The sequence below is a fragment of the Kogia breviceps genome, chromosome 9 (assembly GCF_026419965.1).
Source record: "Kogia breviceps isolate mKogBre1 chromosome 9, mKogBre1 haplotype 1, whole genome shotgun sequence".
In the NCBI taxonomy this organism is placed as follows: Eukaryota; Metazoa; Chordata; class Mammalia; order Artiodactyla; family Physeteridae; genus Kogia; species Kogia breviceps.
The window spans coordinates 17,320,588-17,342,183 of record NC_081318.1 but is presented as its reverse complement, the minus strand read 5'-3'; the positions used below and the strand labels follow the sequence as shown (position 1 = coordinate 17,342,183).

The 21,596-nt window shown below is 37.4% G+C and overlaps 1 protein-coding gene and 1 long non-coding RNA gene across 2 annotated transcripts in view; one reads left to right on the top strand and one right to left on the bottom strand.

Moving 5' to 3' along the window:
- Positions 1-21,596, bottom strand: part of MTPN (myotrophin) — a 64,176-nt gene that overhangs the window by 6,726 nt on the left and 35,854 nt on the right. Inside the window, exons 2-3 of the mRNA XM_059073855.2 lie at positions 18,855-18,968; positions 17,922-18,005 (exon numbers count right to left, since the gene is read on the bottom strand). Coding sequence (XP_058929838.1) covers positions 17,922-18,005; positions 18,855-18,968 — 198 coding nt within the window. The remainder of the gene's footprint in view (positions 1-17,921; positions 18,006-18,854; positions 18,969-21,596) is intronic.
- LOC136794832 (uncharacterized) lies at positions 16,124-19,314 on the top strand. The gene is made up of 3 exons (XR_010842076.1): positions 16,124-16,210; positions 17,089-17,351; positions 19,235-19,314. It is a non-coding gene; the product is annotated as an uncharacterized lncRNA (long non-coding RNA).

Genomic DNA, 21,596 nt, shown 5'->3' with positions numbered 1-21,596 from the left:
CTCCAGCAGGGAGCACATCCCTTCCCCACATCCTCCCCACGTCTTATACTTCAAATAGCAGTTTCTGTTTCTTTGTAAATTTTTTTGTATTTAGAACCTGTTTCTTGTTCCATCAATTTTGACAGTATCTTATTCCTCTACTTTATAAGATACTTTCTCTACCTTCCCATTACTCCCTCTACCTCTTAAATTGCCAGCTTTTCTATTTTGTCAAGATTAACTTTTATATTCGGTTCTATAAAAACTGTTTGGTTTATTGGTTGATTTTTTTCCCCCCTATAGTCACCATACTGTACATTATGTCCCCAGGACTTACTTATCTTATAAATGGAAGTTTCTACCTTTTGACCACCATTACCCATTCCTCGCCCCCCAATGTTTTCTGTTACCTGTGAATTTTGAGACTCTTCATATAAGTGAGATAATACAGTATTTGTCTTTCTCTGATTTATCTCACTTAGCATAATGCCCTCAAGGTGATCCATGCTGTTGCAAATGGCAGGATTTTCTTCTTTTTTTTAATAGCTGAATAATAATCCATTGCATTATGTGTGCATATGTGTGTGTGTATATACACACCCACACACCCACCCCATTTTCTTTATCCATGCATCTGTTGATAGACACTTAGGTTATTTTCCTGTCTTGGCTACAGTAAATAATGCTGCAATGAACACAAGGTGTAGATATCTTTTTGAGTTAGGATTTTTGTTTCCTTCAGATAAACCCCCAGAAGTAAAATTGCTGGATCACATGGCAGTCCTATTTTTAATTTCTTGAGGAACCTCCATACTGTCTTCCACAGAGACTGCACCAATTTACATCCCCGCCAATAGTGCACAAGGGTTCCCTTTATTCCACAGCCTTGCCAACACTTATTATTTCTTATATCTTTGACAGCAGCCATTCTAATAGTAAGAGGTGACAATTCATTGTGGTTTTGATTTGTATTTGCCTGGTGATTAGTGATGTTGAGGAACCTTTTTATGTATCTGTTGGCCATCTGTATATCTTCTTTGTATAAATAAATGTCTATTCAGATCCTCTGCCCACTTTAAAATCAGATTTTTTTCTACTGAGTTTTCTTTTTCTATTGAGTTATACGAATTCATTGTATATTTTGGGTATTATCCCCTTATCAGATACATGATTTGCAAATATTTTTCTCCCATTCTGTAGGTGGCCTTTTCATTTTGTTGCTGGTTTTCTTTGCCTTTAGTGTCAAATTCAAAAACTCATCACCAAGACGAATGTCAAAGAGCTTACTATGTTTTCATCTAAGAGTTCCATGGTTTCAGGTCTTATTTTAAAGTCTTTAATTCATTTTGAGTCAATTTTTGTGTATGGTGTAAGATAGTGGTCCAGTTTCATTCTTTTGCATGTGCCTGTCCACTTTTCTCAACACTATTTCCCTATTATATATTCTTGGCTGCTTTGTGGTAAATTAATTGACTCTGTGTGTGTGTGTATGGGTTTATTTCTGGACTCTCTATTCTGTTCCATTGATCTGTGTACCTGTTTTCATGTCAATACTATACTGTTTTAATTCCTACATATTTGTAATATCATTTGGAATCAGGAAAATGTGATGCTGCTAGCTTTGTTCTCTTTTCTCAGGATTCCTTTGGCTATTCAGGATCTGCTGTGGTTCCATAAAAATTTTAGCATTGTTTAATCTGGTTCCGTGAAAAATGCCATTGGAATTTTGATGGAAACTGCATTAAAGCTTGCTTTGGGCGGTATGGACATTTTAACAATATTAATTCTGCCAATCCACAAGCACAGAATATCTTTCCATTTATTAGTGTCTTCTTTAATATATTTCATCAATGTTGTACGGCTGTCAGCATAAGAGTCTTTTGCCTCCTTGGTTAAATTTCTTTCTAGGTGTTTTATTCTTTTAGATGCATTTTTAAGTAGAATTTAAAAAAATTCTCTTCTGTTATTAGTGTATAGAAACACAACTGATTTTTGTATATTGATTTTGTATCCTGCAAGTTTACTGAATTAGTTGAACAGTTCTAACAGTTTTTTAGTGGAGTCGTGAGGGTTTTCTATATGGAGTATCCTGTCATCTGCAAACAGAACATTTTACTTCTTCCCTTCCAACTTGGATGCCTTTTATTTCTTTTCTTGCCTAACTGCTCTGGCTAGGGGCTTCCAGTACTATGTTAAATAAGTGGTGAGAGTGGGCAACCGCATCTTGTTCATTATGTTAAAGGAAAAACTTTCAGTTTTTCACTGTTGATTATGATGTATAGCTTGTGACCATAATATGTATGGCCTTCACTATGCTGAGGCACGTTCCCTCTACACCCACTTTGTTGAGTGTTTTTATTATGAATGAACGTTAATTATGTCAAATGCTTTTTCTGCATCTACCGAGATGATCATATTTTTATTCTTCATTTTGTTATTGTGTTCACACTGATTGATCTGCAGATGCTGAATCATCCTTGTGTCCCCAGAATAAATTCCAGTTGACCATGGAGTATGATCCTTTTAATGTATTGCTGAATTTGATTTGCTAACAAACATTTTGTTGAGGACTTTTGCATCTACGTTCATCAGGGATATTGGTCTGCAATTTTCTTGTGGCATCCTTGTCTGGTTTTGGTATAGGGGTAATTCTGGCCTTGTAAAATGAGCTTGGAAGTGGTCCCATCAGTACTGATGTTTTCAGGAAGACTTTGAGAAGGATTGGTATTAATTCTTCATTAAATGTTTGGTAGAACTCACCAGTAAAGTGATCTGGTCCTGGATATTGATAGATTTTTACAGTTAAAATATATAAACAATGCTTAAATTACTTCTGGATAAACACTGCTCACTGTGGCACCTAGCAGACAACTATGATCAATTTTATTTCTATTGTTCCAATATCAAAACCCTGTGCAACTCTCCCAAGTGATAGAATCGGGAGATCCACATCCAAGTTTTCCCCAGTCCTGTTCATTCATTTACAAATAACAACTTTTGACCCTATTTGTTACGGTTTGGCTACATTGCTATAACAAAGAGAGGCTAAAACACAATGTGTTAAACTAAGTTAATTTATTTCTCTCTCATAAAACAGTCTACTGCTAAGTGTGCTCACCTCCACATGTGCTTCCAGCCTGCTGGATGTGGGGGTGAAAGTCCCCAGTGAGTGGCTTCACATTTTAGGTGATGATCTAGAAGTGGCACACATCATTTGTGCACATCCCATCAGCCCAAACTTAGACACAAAGTCATATCCACTGCAAGGCAAACTGAGATACAAGGACTAGCTAGGCTGCAATGTATGCACCCAGTTAAAACCTGGGGTTCCCCTTCTAAAAGAAAGAGTAAAAAAAATGGACATGGAAGGCAATTTACAACCTAATCTATTATCTCCAAGTTCTGTCTGTCTAGCCTGCCTCTCCTTCCTGCACCCACTACTTCCACTCCACCCTCCTTCCCTTTACTTTCTCTCTGCTTTCTTTAAATGCTGGATTCTCCATGCTTCTGGTCTTTGGCACTCTTCACCACTTGCTCAATATGCTTTCTGCCTGATCTCATCCATGTTACGATTTAAGTTCCAACCTTTATACTCGTTTTGAACATCTACCCTGATCTTTAAACCCATATATATATATAAACACACATACATGCCACTGAGACTTATTTACTTTAAGTCCCAGAAATACCGCAAACTCTACGATTCCTAAAGTGAATCCATGATCTTTTCCTACAAACTTGTTTCTTTTTCTGTAGTATTCACTATCACGGTAAGAACCACCTTCCAGGAACTGTGGAGACACTATGCAGTTCTTCTTGTTTACTTCACATGTTAGCAGTCACCAAATCTTTAGACCATAATGTTCCTAACATTTTCCACCTGTCCTGCTACCACTACTTTCTTAGTTCAAGATTTTCATATGAAAATTCTAATGCAAGCTAGCCTCATCCACCAGAGGGCAGAGAGCAGAAGCAAGAAGAACTACAATCCTGCAGCCTGTGGAACAAAAACCACATTCACAGAAAGACAGACAAGATGAAAAGGCAGAGGGCTATGTACCAGATGAAGGAAAAAGATAAAACCCCAGAAAAACAACTAAAAGAAGTGGAGATAGATAGGCAACCTTCCAGAAAAAGAATTCAGAATAATGGTAGTGAATATGATCCAGACCTTGGAAAAAGAATGGAGGCAAAGATTGAGAAGATGCAAGAAATGTTTAACAAAGACCTAGAAGAATTAAAGAACAAACACCTAGAAGAACTAAAGAACAAACAAACAGATGAACAATACAATAACTGAAATGAAAAATACACTAGAAGGAATCAATAGCAGAATAACTGAGGCAGAAGAACGGATAAGTGACCTGGAAGACAGAATGGTGGAATTCACTGCTGTGGAACAGAATTTTTAAAAAAGAATGAAAAGAAATGAAGACAGCCTAAGAGACCTATGGGACAACATTAATTAAATGCAACAACATTCGCATTATAGGGGTCCCAGAAAGAGAAGAGAGAGAGAAAGGACCAGAGAAAATAGCTGAAGAGATTACAGTTGAAAACTTCCCTAACATGGGAAAGGAAATAGAGACCCAAGTCCAGAAAGCACAGAGTCCCAGTCAGGATAAACCCAAAGAGAAACACACTGAGACAGAGTAATCAAATTGACGAAAATTAAAGACAAAGAAAAATTATTAAAAGCAACAGGGGAAAACAACAAATAACATACAAGTGAATTCCCATAAGGTTAACAGCTGATTTCTCAGCAGAAACTCTACAAGTCAGAGGGAATGGCATGATACACTTAAAGTGATGAAAGGGAAGAACCTACAACCAAGATTACTCTACCCAGCAAGGATCTCATTCAGATTTGATGGAGAAATCAAAAGCTTTACAGACAAGCAAAAGCTAAGAGAATTCAGCACCACCAAACCAGCTGTACAACAAATGCCAAAGGAACTTCTCTAAGTGGGAAACAAAAGAGAAGGACCTACAAAAACAAACCCAAAACAATTAAGAAAATGGTAATAGCAACATACATATCAATAATTATCTTAGGACCTCCCTGGTGGCGCAGTGGTTGAGAGTCCGCCTGCCGATGCAGGGGATACAGGTTCGTGCCCCGGTCTGGGAGGATCCCACATGCCGCGGAGCGGCTGGGCCTGTGAGCCATGGCCGCCGAGCCTGCGCATCCGGAGCCTGTGCTCCGCAACAGGAGAGGCCATGGTAGTGAGAGGCCCGCGTACCGCAAAAAAAAAAAAAAAAAAAAATCTTAAATGTAAATGGATTAAATGCTCCAACCAAAAGACAGGCTCGCCGAATGGATACATAATCAAGACCCATATATATGCTGTCTACAAGAGACCCACTTCAGACCTAGGGACACATACGGACTGAAAGTGAGGGGATGGAAAAAGATATTCCATGCAAATGGAAATCCAAAGAAAGCTGGAGTAGCGATACTCATATCAGATAAAATAGACTTTAAAATAATGTTACAAGAGACAAGGAAGGACACTACATAATGATCAAGGGATCAATCCAAGAAGAAGATATAACAATTATATATGCACCCAACATAGGAGCACCTTAATATGTAAGGCAAATGCTAACAGCTATAAAAGAGGAAATCAACAGTAACACAGTAATAGTGGGGGACTTTAACACCTCACTTACACCAATGGACAGATCATCCAAACAGAAAATTAATAAGGAAACACAAGCTTTAAATAACACTATAGATCAGATAGATTTAATTGATATTTATAGGACATTCCATTTGAAAACAGCAGAGTACACTTTCTTCTCGAGCACATGGAACATTCTCTAGGATAGATTACATCTTGGGTCACAAATCAAGCCTCGGAAAATTTAAGAAAATTGCAATTGTATCAAGCATCTTTTCTGACCACAATGATATGAGACTGGAAAGCAATTACAGGAAAAAAAACCCTGTAAAAACCACAACTACATGGAGGCTAAATTGTGCACTACTAAATAACCAAGAGATCACTGAAGAAATCAAAAAATACCTAGAAACAAATATAACAAAAACACAACGCCCCAAAACCTCTGGGACGCAGCAAAAGCAGTTCTAAGAAGGAAGTTTATAGCAATACAATCTCACCTCAAGAAACAAGAAAAATCTCAAACAATCTAACCCTACTCCTAAAGCAACTAGAGAAAGAAGAACAAAGAAAACCCAGTCAGTACAAGGAAAGAAATCATAAAGATCAGAGCAGAAATAAATGAAATAGAAACGAAGAAAACAATAGCAAAGATCAATAAAACTAAAAGCTGGTTCTTTGAAAGCTGGTTCTTTCTTGCCTCTGCGACCTTCTCACATTGCTGCTTCTGCTTGGAAAGGTACTCCAGTTCTCTATTAGATTCTAAGACACTAAGTTGCTAAGATTCAACTCAAGTGTCAACTGCTTTTTGAAGTTACATTTGTGGTACCTAAAGTTGTAATGACATCCTTATTTATAACACACTATGCCCTTGACTCCCAGGACCACACGTGACCACTTACTTCTTCCTTTAGATCTCTGCTGTTATATATAAACTCCTGTCACAGCAATCACAACATTTTGTGCACTTGTTCTACATTTTACTAAATATGGTGACAGCAGTAACCAAGTTTATCAGTCTCTCAAATCTCAAGGCCTTGCACAGTGTCAATAACAGGCTATCAAATGATATTACAAAAATTAAATGTTTTTTACAATTAACTGATATAGACAGGGACTGTACACATACAGTAAAGGACAAGCTCAGGACCAGGCTCACCTGCTTATAGTTACAGCGTGATTCAGGTTGTGACAGTTTCCTGGAGGAGGAAAAGGATGCTACAGCCAAGTTAAGTGGTCCAAGTAGAGAGACAGGCCATTTGTCATTCTAGGGAGTAAAAAAGCTTTAAAGCCTCACCAGTAATTTCTTCATTTTCAAAAGTTACCGTTTTAGGCAATCAAGTATTATTTGATAGTAAGTTGTAGAATATGGGGAATGTTTTAAAAAATTCATCATACTATCTCTGCCCTTGAATAGTTTACAATGTAGCTAGAAAGATAAGATATACTGGCATGAAACAAGAGTGCATCTTTATCTACTTCTTACTTCAGATAGCCCAATTCTGCTTTATACCACCAGTTTTTTTGTGTTTTTCTTTTTTATTTTTTTAAAATTACCACCAGTTCTTAATCTGGACAAATAGGCCAGAAAACTGGATTAGTAACATTTTAAGAATGAAACACAAACTTGTACCGAGGTTGTCTGACATTATCTTGACAAAAAGCTTTTGTGGCAAAGATGATGATTATAATTATACTAATCAATTGTTAGTTAGAACACTATGCAACTTTGTTTCAATGCAAAATTTTTCAAATCAATTAAAAAATTAGCATTTAGATACACACATGACATCTTGGTGGACATTTCTGTATATGTTGCTAGATACTGTTTCACAACCTTAGAATATAACCACTATCTCAGAAATAAAAATTTAGCAACCATGGTTTGGTATATTCAACTCACTTTTGGAAAGACAGTGGGTTAGAATCAAGTACAAAAGGAATGCCCGAATAAATATATCTGATATTAAATGTCCCACAAGGACTCTTAAAATGTAAAGGAACAAAGCAATTCTTTGTGCTCTCCCGTTAACCATTTGATTAACTCTTATTCAATTGTTTCCATGAAGCTCTTCTGGAATTTCCAGGACAGTTGGCTCCCTCTCTTCCTGTATGCCCCCTGGCACATTGCTGATCATACTTCAAGGTGTATATTGGGTTGGTCAAAAAGTTCCGTTCGGTTTTAAGTAAAAATAAAAGACACATTTTTCATTTTCACCAAGAACTTTACTGAATGGATTCATTAACCAAATGAACTTTTTTTGGCCAACCCAATACTACAGCTTGGCTCATCCAAAGTCAAGCGCAACCCCCTTCTTTCTGTGCTTTCCTCTCCGACAGAGGCTGAAAAGGCACTGAATCCCCAGACTCCCTTAAAGCTACAGGTGCCTATCTGGCACAAAGTTGGCGCCTCGTGGATAGCTTTCCTTTTCCAATAAAGCCTCAGGGAGGAGAGTGTCCTTAACTGTTTTCCTTCTCCCTGCCCAAAACAGACACAATGCCTGGAGGTTCAGCAGTCATCTTGCAACTGTAAGCAGTGGGGAAGACAGGGGAGAAGAGAGTGCGGGGGTACTGAGGACAAGTGGAGCCAGCTGCTCAGCCCTGGACTGCGTGCCTTCAGGCATTTCATTAAGAGCCACTTGTTTCTTTTCTAAGTTGAGATATAATTAACATAGACCACTATATTAGTTTTAGTTGTACAACATGACGATTTGATATATGTATATATTGCAAAATTTACCAAAATAAGGTTAATTAACATCTATCATTGTAGAGTTACAAAGTTTTTTTCCTTATGATGAGAGCTTTTAAGGCTTACTGTCTTCGCAGCTTTCAGATATATAATACAGTACTAAGGATAGCTACCGTGCTGTTGTTGCATCCCCAGGACTGACTTACCTGATAATTCTAAGTCTCTACCTTTTGACCCCACACACCCTCCACCCACCCGCCTGCCTCTGGCAACCATCAATCTAATCTGTTCTCTGTATCTGAGTTTGTTTTGTTTTTGTTGTAGATTCCATATATAAGTGAGATCATACGGTATTTTTCTCTGTCTGACTTATTTCATTTAGCGTAATGCCTTCAAGGTCCATCCATGTTGACACCTAGAGATTATCATACTAAGTGAAGTCAAAGACAAATTTATGGTTTCACTTTTATGTGGAATCTAAAAAACAGTACAAATGAACTTATTTACAAAACAGTAACAGACTCACAGACATAGAAAACAAACTTACGGTTACCAAAGGGGAAGGGTGAGGAGGGATAAATTGGGAGTATGGGATTAACAGATGCACCTACCATATATAAAATAGATCAATATCTTGTAAGGGAAAAGAATTTTAAAAAGTCTATAGATATACACACACATATATATGTATAACCAGATCACTTTGCTGTACACCTGAAACACAATATTGTAAATCAACTATACTTCAATTAAAAAAAATTGTGAATCACTATATTATACACCTGTAACTTACATAATATGGTACATCAACTACACTTCAAAAAAAGAAAAAGCAGGTGGTATGGTTCAAGGACATACTGAACCTGGCCACCCAATTTTACCACAAATTAGCTGTGTAACTTTAGGCAAGTTCCTTAACCTCTCTGTGCTACTTTCTGCAAATAAAATGGTAAACCTAACAAGATTTTGGCAGAAACTCCTAGATCAAAAATTCTCTTAATCTTTCTTAAAAATAAGAACTAATTATACAATGGAATATTATTCAGCCACAAAAAAGAGCCACTTTCTTGTTTAAATCTCTGTAGTAGGTGTTTTTGTTACAGTTGAACCCTACTTCTCTTACAGCACTTGTCATAGTCCTTTATTATCTGTTAACTGTGCTTCATTGGCTATGAAACCATAGGACCAGGTGTTAAATCTCGCTTTTCTAACTTCAGTGCCATGCTCCTCATCTGCACCCCCTCTGCCTCTCTAAACAACGTGCTAACCATGCAACAGGGAACGACATGTATTCTACATTTCTCTTCACTTTATTTCTCATTTGGAGACAGTGACTACAGTTCATTTTCAGTTGCATATATAATGGTCTTAGATTTGTTCTTATGTTACCCCTTGTGAAAATATGATTTTTAACATCTCCACTGCAGTCATACTAGCAAAAATAGATCATTTCAAGGTTTCAGAGAGAAATTCATCATGGAAATACAGGGATGGGAGAAAGTATAAATGAGCCTTCAAATTACTTCTCTCTGAAGACATTCAGATAGTGAGCCAATATATCACCTATGATGTGGTACATTGTAAGTTTTGGATGAAAAGTTTGTTTATATTTGAAAGTCATTTTCATAAAACTTGCTTTTCAGGGAAACCTCATTCTTGCAGCAAGTCTTCCCTTTTCTGAGAAATACATCAAAATCATCTGCATCAATCCTAACTGGTCTTAGTATTTACTGAGAATTTGTGATGAGCTCAGTATTGCCACCAATGACTTGCATACAGTATCTCTTCTAACTACTTGGCTACACTGAGAGGCAGTGTAATGTAGTGGTTACAGACACAAGCTCTGGAGCCAAAGGGATGGGGTTTGAATCCTAACTCTCCTCCTATCGAGCTGTGTGATCCTGGGAAAGCTTCCTAATGCCCTGGGTCTCGGTTTCCCCAATGGTAAAATGGGGGATAAAAATCATACCTACTTCATAGGATTACTGTGATGATTAAGTGAAGTAATATATGTAAAGCACTTAAATGACATTTTCCATGTATAAGTACTATTTTAACTATGAGCTAATTTACCTGCTCATCAACTCTATGTGATGAGTACTGGCCCCATGTTGCAGAAGAGGATGCTTAGACTGAGATGATAAGGAATTTATTCAAAGCCCCAAAGCTATTAGGAAGGAGAACTCAGAACCAAACTTGGGGGTGTGTGATGTCACAACACACAGTTTATGTCACTAACAGAAGCTATCTAAAATAATGATGCACTCCAGTCTAAAAGAGCTAAATAGGTAAAAAAAACAATGACCTTACAACGGGCATACCTGTGGATGAGATTTGTGAGATATATCAAAACAGCATAACAACTGGTTTCTTCAGTTATTTAGGGGGGTAAGTTTTCTAGCTGTATCAGTTCTGCTAGTCCTTTTCTAACGCAGTTTCTTAAACTAAGGCAATTCAGAAAGGCATTGCTCAGTTCTTTGCAGGTCATCTGTCCCAGACCTGCCCACGTGATATGGAATAGAACTCTGGGGACCCCGAGTAATCATAAAATGTGTGCCTGAGAATGTGTGAAGCTGTTTAGATTTGACTGGGAGTGGAACAGTGAGTAATTTGAGTTAAAAAATGTTTCTACCTACCAGCACATCTACTTATTTAGGCTGAAAAGGGCTGACTTCTAAGTCCTTATATCTTTACACATTTGCTTCTCAATTCAAGCAGCAAAATCTGTACCATAGTTGCTTCTTGAGGATTTGACAATGCTGGTATTTGAGAGGGGTATTCAAATTTTATTATTAACTGGCTGCTTGATTTTTTAAAATACAGCACAGAAAATACAATGGGCAAAATCATCAATGTTATCAGATAAGGTGGTTTTCTGTATTTTCTTAACAGACTGATTTTTAGTACTTTTTATTCTCTACAGTAATTGTATATACGACGTTAATCATTTTGACTTTCTTTTTGTAAAAGAAAGGTTGCTGCGTAAATCTTTGTTTCTCACTCATTTATCCCACACAATGAATGTACAGAGTGGTCTGAGACAGCTGTGTGTCACTAACATCAGAGTTGCAAAAGCATCGGTGGTTACATATTTCCGTTGTAAGGTTACAGCAGATATCCTAAGGAGGTAAATTCTTTGACACAGTATGAAGCAGAGAAATGATGGAAAACAAAAAAGCAAAGTTTCTTTTGGACTTTTGTCTCTCAGATATAGCTTAGTATATCACTAACAACAAATGGGTTTATAATAACAAGTATATTGTCAGTTTGTTTCTGTAATCTAAGAATAAAACAGTAATTATAACGTTTTAAAAACTTTCATTAAATTTTCAGTTCATGAAATTTGTGATTCTCATGCTGGGGTAATTTTTCTATTTATTTGTTTAAAAGAATTCTTGTTTTAATAGGAGGTTAACTGGTCATTTTTAATAGCAATATATAGTATATAAGGGACAGAGTATAAACCACACTAGAGTAAATGACTGAAAGCTTATCTGTCTAAATTCTAAATGATAGCAAACTTAAAGGTTAACTTGTATTGTCTTTTAAAGATGTTAAGTATTTCCCCACAATATCCTTTAGTGGATTATTTAGAAACAGTTTTCCTTAGAAAATAAGGATACTTGATCTCTTAAAATTCTTTATTATCAAAGGGATTACACAGACTATAAAGAATTTTAATAAGTATAAATATTATAGAAATTTGTTATATATTACGTACTATATACTATACTGTTAAAGGAAATGTCTAACATGATAGTGTATTAATGCTACAGGTAAACTATTATTTCTCTTAGAGAATTGTTTCTTTACACAGAAACTAGATGATGTCAAATTATATGTAACTGTGAAAAATAAATGAATTTTGGACTTATGAACATCCACTGGCTATAATATTATAGTTCAAGAGTACCACTTCAAGATTAACTCTCTTCTAAATAATGTGTTCATGCAACACTGCTATTATTCAGGTATTTGAGATTCTAATCAGGAAGATCAGTTCAGTAATATTTTTATACATCTTTTAAATATCTCTTTTATTCCAAAAATTTCCAGTTAAGATTTTTTTAGGGCAAAGAAGGAGGAACCTTATTCAACTGTGAGAAAATTATGATTCAAAATGACAGGTGCTTACACGGTCTGACTGTTTTTGCTTTCATAACATCAGGCTGAAGTCTGTTAGGCTTGGCCTTTTTAATGACTGCTGTGCAGCTGCCACTTCTTCTGTTTCATACTCTTACTTGGGCTTCTTACTCCCTGGGACCACTCAATTACCCAGGATGCTTCTCGAGCCTGCATTTTTTACCTGCTTCATCAGTTTCCTTTCACCAGTTTTACTAATGTTTCTCATGTACTCTGGATTTGGTGAGAATACCAGGAATTTTGTTCATTTCCCTTGCTTCTTATTATTTAACAGTTCTATAGTTTTAGCTTAATTAATTAATTAATCTATTTATTGGCTGCATTGGGTCTTCATTGCTGCGCGTGGGCTTTTCTCTAGTTGCGGCGAGCTCTTTGTTGCAGTGCGAGGGCTTCTCATTGTGGTGGTTTCTCTTGTTGCAGAGCATGGGCTTTAGTAGCTGTGACGCGCAGGCTCAGTAGTTGTGGTGCACGGGCTCAGTTGCTCCGCGGCATGTGGGATCCTCCCGGACCAGGGCTCGAACTCGTGTCCCTTGCATTGGCAGGCAGATTCTTAACCACTGCGCCACCAGGGGAGCCTGTTTTAGCTTATTTTAAATGTTCATGTTTGTTTTGTATTTCAATATTTGTTTAGATTTATTCACATACTGACTTCTTGCATACCTCCTTCAGTCTTCACCTCTGGGTCTCATCTGTTTCTTCCTGAAAGCACATCCAACTCTTCGCTCGTCTGTTCCTCAAGGGTACTGACCACTTCTGGGCTTCAAGCTGCCTTGGATCAACTCCTACCTTTCGCAACAGTCCTCTCTTGCTCATGTTTGGGAATGTTTTCTTCTTCAACTTCACCCCACCTGCTTTCCATCTCTCAAGGCTTCATTATAATTTCTTGTCTAATGAACCCTGCTGTCTTATGGTCTAAAACAGATGTTGATTCATTCATTTTAAATACATTTTTTCTTTCATCAGAGGGCAAAAAGGGGATAAGATGGCATGTGCTCAGACCTCAGTCTTCAAGTGGAAGTCCCACAAGTGTTGATCGCTATGTTTATTTTCATTCATGAATGTATCAATTAAACGTCAGGCCAAATATCTTTTACCTGCAGAAATATACATAATCATTTCTCATAGCTGTCCCTGACAGTAAGTCTGAAAGCGACTCTCAAGTAGTAGAAAGAACATGGGTTTCTGAGTCATATAACTTGGAGCAAATCTTGATTTCATTATATTCTGTTAGACTTCAGGTAGTTATTTAACCTCCTCAAGACAGATGGTCACCTCATCCACAAAATGGAGATGATTATACTTGTGTATTTGGAGATTATATAAACAAAGATTATATTAGATTTCCCACAGATGTTACTTTCCTCTTTCGCTATATGGACAATAAAGAATTAAATGTTTTAAGTTTTTACTTGTGTCCTAAACTTCATCTTCCATTGCATTAAAATTAAAAAAAAATAAGTCCAGTAAGGGATACAGCATATAGCAGAGTTTGATTTTATACATTCTACCATTCTTTTGTTTTCCGGAATTTTTGTTTTTCTCTATTAGTTGTGATCATATTGAGTTTTGAAATTTATTATTTTGGCTTTTTTCCTATGCTAATGATATACCAGTGGAATAATGTAGTCGACCCTTGAACAGCGTTGGGGGGTGGTTAAGGGTGCTGACCCTCTGTGTAGTTGAAAATCCACTTGTAACTTACAGTTGGCCTTTCATATCTGCAGTTCCTCCACATATGTGGATTCAACCAACCATGCCATCGTGCAGTATATGCAGCATTTACTACTGAATAAAATCTGTGTGTAAGTGGACTGCTTCAGTACAAACCTTTGTTGTTCACCAATCAGTTGTATATTAGAGATGTCAACGAATCTGGAAACCTTCTAAACTACATACTTTTAAAATGAATTAATAGTAATTGATAAAGAGTCTACTTTTGATAAAAGAGAATAAACCAGATTGCATAATACAAACATTGACTTTAAAAAAGTGCACTGGAATAGCCTTATTTTAGCAATTAAGGATTTTTAAAGAACATTCCTTTTTTTTTTTTTTTTTTTTTTTTTTTGCGGTACGCGGGCCTCTCACTGCTGTGGCCTCTCCCGTTGCGAAGCACAGGCTCCGGATGCGCAGGTTCAGTGGCCATGGGTCATAGGCTCAGCCACTGCGCGGCATGTGGGATCTTCCCGAACCGGGGCACGAACCTGTGTCCCCGGCATCGGCTGGCGGACTCTCAACCATTGCGCCACCAGGGAAGCCCTAAGGATTTTTTAAAGAGCACAATTTCCCCCCTCAAAAATTTGGTTAACAGAACTATAGGGTACACATTAAAGGAGCTTATGCAAAAATAAAATCGAAATAATTAATTTTGAAAAAAGAACTAAATTTTATGTTGCTTTCAAAAAGGTAAAAAAAAAAAAACACCTTTCATCTAAAATAAATAACAGCTCTACATGGTTACAAATGATCTGCCATCAATATAGCCATCTCTGGGACTTCCCTGGTGGCGCAGTGGTTGAGAATCTGCCTGCCAATGCAGGGGACACGAGTTCGAGCCCTGGTCTGGGAGGATCCCACATGCTGCGGAGCAACTGGGCCCGTGAGCCATGGCTACTGAGCCTGCGCGTTTGGAGCTTATGCTCCGCGGCAAGAGAGGCCGCGACAGTGAGCGGCCCCGCGCACCACGATGAGGAGTGGCCCCTGCTCGCCGCAACTAGAGAAAGCCCATGCATAGAAACGAAGACCCAACACAGCCAAAAATAAATAAAATTAAACTATATATATATATAGCCATCTCTGAATGTCACTTGTTTAGCTACAAAAATTAAGGTTCAGACACAAATGAAGGAATATTATGGGCACAAGTAAAATTTAAAAACTACTTAAAAGTCAGGAAACTCAACTTATATCCAGTAAGTCAGCAACACAGCACATATTTATAAAGACCCTTCTGGGATAACATATCAGGGGCCTGATGTACATTCAAATGAAGCCAGCTTTTCAGGAACTTATTTAATGTAGAAGATTCTTTAACAATGGACTCTTATAGCCACAAGGTCTCGGTCACCTAGAGCATCGTGTTTTGGGAATAAGAAATATGGGATAATGGTTTTGGCTCTCTCTATCAGAAGAATAATTACATCTTGTTCTGTTTGTCCTAAGAGGAAAGAGGCTTATCAGAAAGAAATACAGTTGTGATCTATAGTTTGAGATGTGGCTAGGAGGGAGGAGCTTGCTTAGGGGCATTTCATTTAGTAAATGACCAGAGCCCTAAGCTAAAAAGGATCCCATGGAGGTTTTTATTTTCAGAGAAGAAAACCCTTGGCTAGATAGAAAAGGTCAGGGAAAGAGGGAGAAAGAAGGGGAAGGAAGGAGCCATTCATTTCTTGTTTGTTTTTATTCTGGCTTATGAATTTATTAATTTGTAATTGAGATATAGCTGACATATACTATTAGTTTAAGGTATACAACATAATGATTTGATATGTTTATATACTGTGAAATGATTACAATAAGTTTAATTAATATCACCTCACACAGTTTAAAAATTTTTTTCCTTTGATGAGAATTTTAAAGATCTACCCTATTAGCAACTTTCAAATATATCAATAATACAGTATTAACTGTTTCTTTTGCTCTACACTTAGCAGGTAGATTGAGGCCAGGGGAATTAAGTCAACACCGAGGAAGAGAGCTGAGAAATATCCAAAAAGAAGTCAGATGCTGGTCACGTTATGCCCATGGACAGGCTGTGCCTCAACCGTAGACCTATGTGAGTCAACATGATCTCTTTAATGCTTAAGCCTGTCTGAGTTGGGTTTAGTTACTTGCAATACAGAGTCCTAACCAATAAAATTTTGAAATTATAAAAGTCTTTCATGAAATGTGAATTAATATCTGTAGCCTGTGACAACCAGTTTTTAACATAATATGCAAAAATATTCCCCCAGGGATGAAATTATCCAGTAGTTTTCAAAGGTACTTTTTAATCTTTTCATGGGTGTTGGGGAGGAATAGACAGTAAGGAGAAAGACAGTGGCTGGAAATCTTTGTGAGTACATCCTACCACAGATTCTGGATCCATTACAGTGGCAAAGAATAATATCCCCCTTTATTTTGGCTTTTCATATCAGTATGGTGTATAACATGGAAAAACTCCTGTTGCCATATGCCAAAACCTCCCACCCCCTCCCCCGCCCCAAACTTTCAAAAACCACCACACATTTAAAGGAATCTGGTAGTTGTGTTTAACATGAAGGTATGGGTAAAACCCCTAGTTTTAGAGGACCTGAATTAACTGCTTTCAGACAGTATCTTTGAAAAGCTGTCAATAAAGTGTTGAGACAAATGTGCTACTTTCTCAATGTTCTCCAAATCTTACTGAAGTTGAATCTATGAAGCATAAAATCCTCTTTAGTCTTAGAGGTAATAAAAGCTACTATTTATTGAGTACCTATTATGTGTCAGATACTGTGGCAAAACGCTTCATATACATTTTTACTCATTTAATTTCTAATTCTTTCTTGCTTCTTTTAGCAGGGCTTATTTTTAAAATTCCAAATGAAACGTTACGAATAGCACTTTCCAGAGTATGGCAATGAAATGATAACTTTGGGATTATTATTTTATGAAGATTTCTTGTCTTCCAAGATTTGCAGGTCCCATCTCATATACCTAGAATGGCTGCAACTGACTGGTTAATTTCTGAGGCTGGACGATGAACTTCACCTAAGAGCTTGTAATAGCAAAGGCAAAACACTGGAAAACTCCAAATTTACCATGATCTCAATCACATCAAGAAACCAGATGACTTGGAAAGCCATTACAGCAATCTGCCTCTAATAATCTTGCTTAGTACGTACTACAGAAAATGAAGTTTATACAAATTTCAAACCAGCGTTACTCAAAGCATGGTATGTGAATATGGTACCAGTCTGCAAACTGTTACTAGCATGGGGCAACATTTTCTATATTACTAATTATTAACTACAATGTCTAGTTTGGCTAACTTTTTTTAAATAGCAAGATATTCTTTTTTTTTTTTTTGTGGTACGCGGGCCTCTCTCGTTGCAGAGCACAGGCTCCGGACCCGCAGGCTCAGCGGCCATGGCTCACGGGCCCAGCTGCTCCGTGGCATGTGGGATCCTCCCGGACCGGGGCATGAACCCGTATCCCCTGCATCGACAGGCGGACTCTCAACCACTGCGCCACCAGGGAAGCGCCGCAAGATATTCTTGATGAAGGTCTGAGACTGTGGTGACTTATTTTCTAGCCCAATCTCTTTACCCACCATGAACTGGTAACAAACAGATTGTGGACCAGCTGTTTTGAGCAACATTGCTCTATACTTCAATTTTGGATATTACCTTTAGTTTTTCTGTCCCTGATGCCACACAAAATTTAAGTAAATTAACAACCAAATACTTAGCTTAAATAGTTACATAGTAATGGAAAAAGCAATAAAAATCAGCAATTGACCTCACCTTTGACAGAAGCAATTTCACACAGGAAACATGACCTTCATAGACGGCAGACAGAAGAGGTGTAATATGATGTTTATCTGGAGCCTATGAAATAATAGAGATATAGATCACCTCATCCATTTTTCATTTATTCCTTCTTTCTAGATCGAATTAGGGAATGCTCATAAATATTTCAAAATCACTGTTTACCCATTTTTAGCCTCTAGGGAGCTGCTAGAGGCCCAAGCCCACAAGCACTTTTTCCTTGGGAGTCAGCCTAGTGAAACAGATGGAGCAGGGCTTTGACCCCATCTCAAATCTGGGCTCAGCCACTTACTGCATGACTAATTACTTAACCTCTCTGAGCCTCAACTCCTGCATTACTGTAGACGTGCCAATGAGGTGCAGGAAGGGAATCTCGAGAGGGGTGGAACATAGCCAATGAAGAGGTAAAAGATTGCCACAATTGAGCCACGTGACATGGTATCCCCTGACATGTGAAAAGTTCATCTTACTTGCTGTCATGATTACTTAAACATTTTTCGAATACTCTGAAATGCAGTAGCTACAAAAGGCAAGAGTCAAGAGATGACTGCTGTCTGACTTTTGTCCAAAAATCCAGTTTAGATTTCTCATATGACTGCAGAGTCCTATGCTCCATTGGGTGATAGCTATTTGCCACCTACAGATAGTGCTAACTCTCACATTGCTTTAGAACTTGAAAAGGAAACATCTACCCCCCCCGTTTTATCAGTTAAAAAAAATCAATTTGTTCTGCTTATTAAAAAAAAATCACAAATATGTATTTCTAAGTTACAGAAATTTGGTATAATTTCAGACTATATTCTTACTTCATATGAGGTTTCCACCAGTAACTATTTTACAAATCTACAGAAAACAATTACCCAAAAGCATACAAGAATTTTTTCTAGAATGACAATGTTCTTTACATACATTAATATCTGCTCCTTTCAGCAGCAGAAATTCCAGGATTTCAAGCTGCCCACAATCTGCTGCATAATGAAGAGGCTTCCTTCCACCTTCTAGTGTCCGGTTGACATCTTCTCCCTTATAAAAGAAGCCAAATGAAAACAATATTTATAAGGATGGTAGACTGAAGAAGGGAAACGAGGCACCTGCTATTTTTACTTTCTTAAAGCTGCAAGGGTTTCATGAAAGAATTACATTTCTTGCAAAGTGAAATAAGTAACCAAGAACTTTAAATTCTGCACAAATAGCACACAGTATGACAGCAATTCAAATCATGATTAGTCAAGTTGAAAATAAAAAAATGCTAAATGTAATGAAATCTATTATTGTGCTCTATTTCTAAGGAGTTCAATCATCACGATGTCAAGATGTGGCCACCAAAGACTGATGAGTTCAAATACTTAGATTATACACAGATCATATGACATGTATTTTAATACTTCAGAGAAAGCATCACTACTTTGATGGTGGCAGACATCATCATCACAAGGTAATGAGTATTAGCTATTAAGAATTCATTTCGGGCTTCCCTGGTGGCGCAGTGGTTGAGTCCGCGTGTCGATGCAGGAGACACAGGTTCATGTCCCGGTCTGGGGAGGGGGGATCCCACATGCCGCGGAGCGGCTGGGCCCGTGAGCCATGGCCACTGAGCCTGCGCTCCGCAGCGGGAGAGGCCACAACAGTGAGAGGACCGCATACCACAAAAAAAAAAAAAAAAAAAAAAAAAAGAATTCATTTCATTCATTCAGCATTTAAGCGCTATTTTATGGCCGGCTCTGTGCACAGAGGGGACAACAGTGAGCAAAATCAGAAATGGCTGCTGACTGCATGGAGCTTACCATCCAGTGTGGGAGGCAGATTTTAATCAAATAATCACATGACTAAACATAATGGAGATAATAATACCTACATGTAATGGAGTTGTGGTGAGGGTTATACTAGATGATCCATGTAGAGCACTTAAGATATTATAGCTAATATTAACAGAAATATGATTAGCTATTATTATGTTATCTATGTACATATGAGATATACTCAAATTCTGAATGCAATCCATTACTCAGTCTTTTTAATGTTAAGGGTCACTATAAAGATAATGCATCAGTTTTTCAATGAAGTTATTAAATTCAAACAATTTGAAATCTTTAAATATATAGAGGTATATTTTTTTCCATTAAGGAAAAAGTTTAACTCCAGGGTTTTATATCCTCCAGTAAGTATTAGAGTGAGCTATATCATCTTACTTATTATTCAAGGGCTGGTACTTAAATTAAAAAAAAAAAAAAAAAAAAAAAAAGGATTCCAAGAGTTGAGATCACCTGCCTGTCACAACAATCAGTGGAGGCATCAGAGCTTTAAGTCAGGAAACGAAATCATGCAGTGTTCCCGAGTTCCAGGCCAGATGTATATTTCAAATATATTGTCTCTGTGGAGGATCAAGAATTTCATCAAAAATAATTGTCCTCTTTTGAATTACTCAATGATAAAACAACCCTCTTCTGTTAAGAGTACTTGAGTAATTCACAGCAGTAACTTTTAATGCATTGTTTATTCAAGCCAACATGTAATATTTACAGTAAAATAGGGTCTCTTATAAAGTATATGAATATAGAAGGAAGGTGTATAACATGCTTAAGATCAACAAAGGCTGGGTTAGAGCTCCAATTCTACCAGTCAGTTGTAGGACCTTAGACTAGTTACTTTCTAAATCTTTGTTTTCTTATCTGTAAAATAGGACTAAAAATAAACCCCACTGGGTTTTAGTGTATCATCAAATGAGATAATCCATGTAAAGTATCTAACACACTACCTCACAGGGTAATATATTTAACAGAGGTTAAGTATTATTACTGTGGATTCCTAATGTTGGTTTATACTGGTTCTAAAAGATTATCCAAAATTAGGTTAATGCAGGTTTCTGAATAATGGCTGAAATACAAAGATATGATTTATTATAATATACTTTACATTCAGAAACAAATTTAAATGTAAGGTCGACTTGGTGTACCACCTTAGTCTTTATTCACAACTGCAGAAATGTGAGGCTTTGAGGCAAAGAGGTATTCCTTCAAATGATTTGGATAAAACTAGTTTTCCTTTCATTATTTCCTTTCCATTATTTACATTAACTGGAGAGGATTAACTGGATAGGTCTTTTCAGTGAAATAAAGTAAATAAATAACTGCAGTAAGTATTCAATAAGATAGCTTTGTCAAAAAGATATTTTCCTGAGTCAAAATATGCAATATCTTCCTTCCTTACTTAGTACAAGCATGCAAAATGCATATGAAAAGGAACTGTTGTGAGTTTAAACTTTCTCCTTCATCCCTGCAGACGCCACCTTACAATTCTTATTTTAGCAGACAAAAATGACAATACTGGGGCTTCCCTTGTGGCGCAGTGGTTGAGAGTCCGCCTGCCGATGCAGAGGACACGGGTTCGTGCCCCGGTCCGGGAAGATCCCACATGCCGCGGAGCGGCTGCGCCCGTGAGCCATGGCCACTGAGCCTGTGCGTCCAGAGCCTGTGCTCCGCAATGGGAGAGGCCACAACAGTGAGAGGCCCGCGTACCACAAAACAAAAACAAAAACAATACTGGAAAGGCTTTGTGTGAATGACAGGAAAGAAAGGATTTTCTTCTGCAGGCCTTTGCAAAAGCAGTACTTACTGAGAAATTTATAGTACTAAATGCCTGTATTGGAAAAGT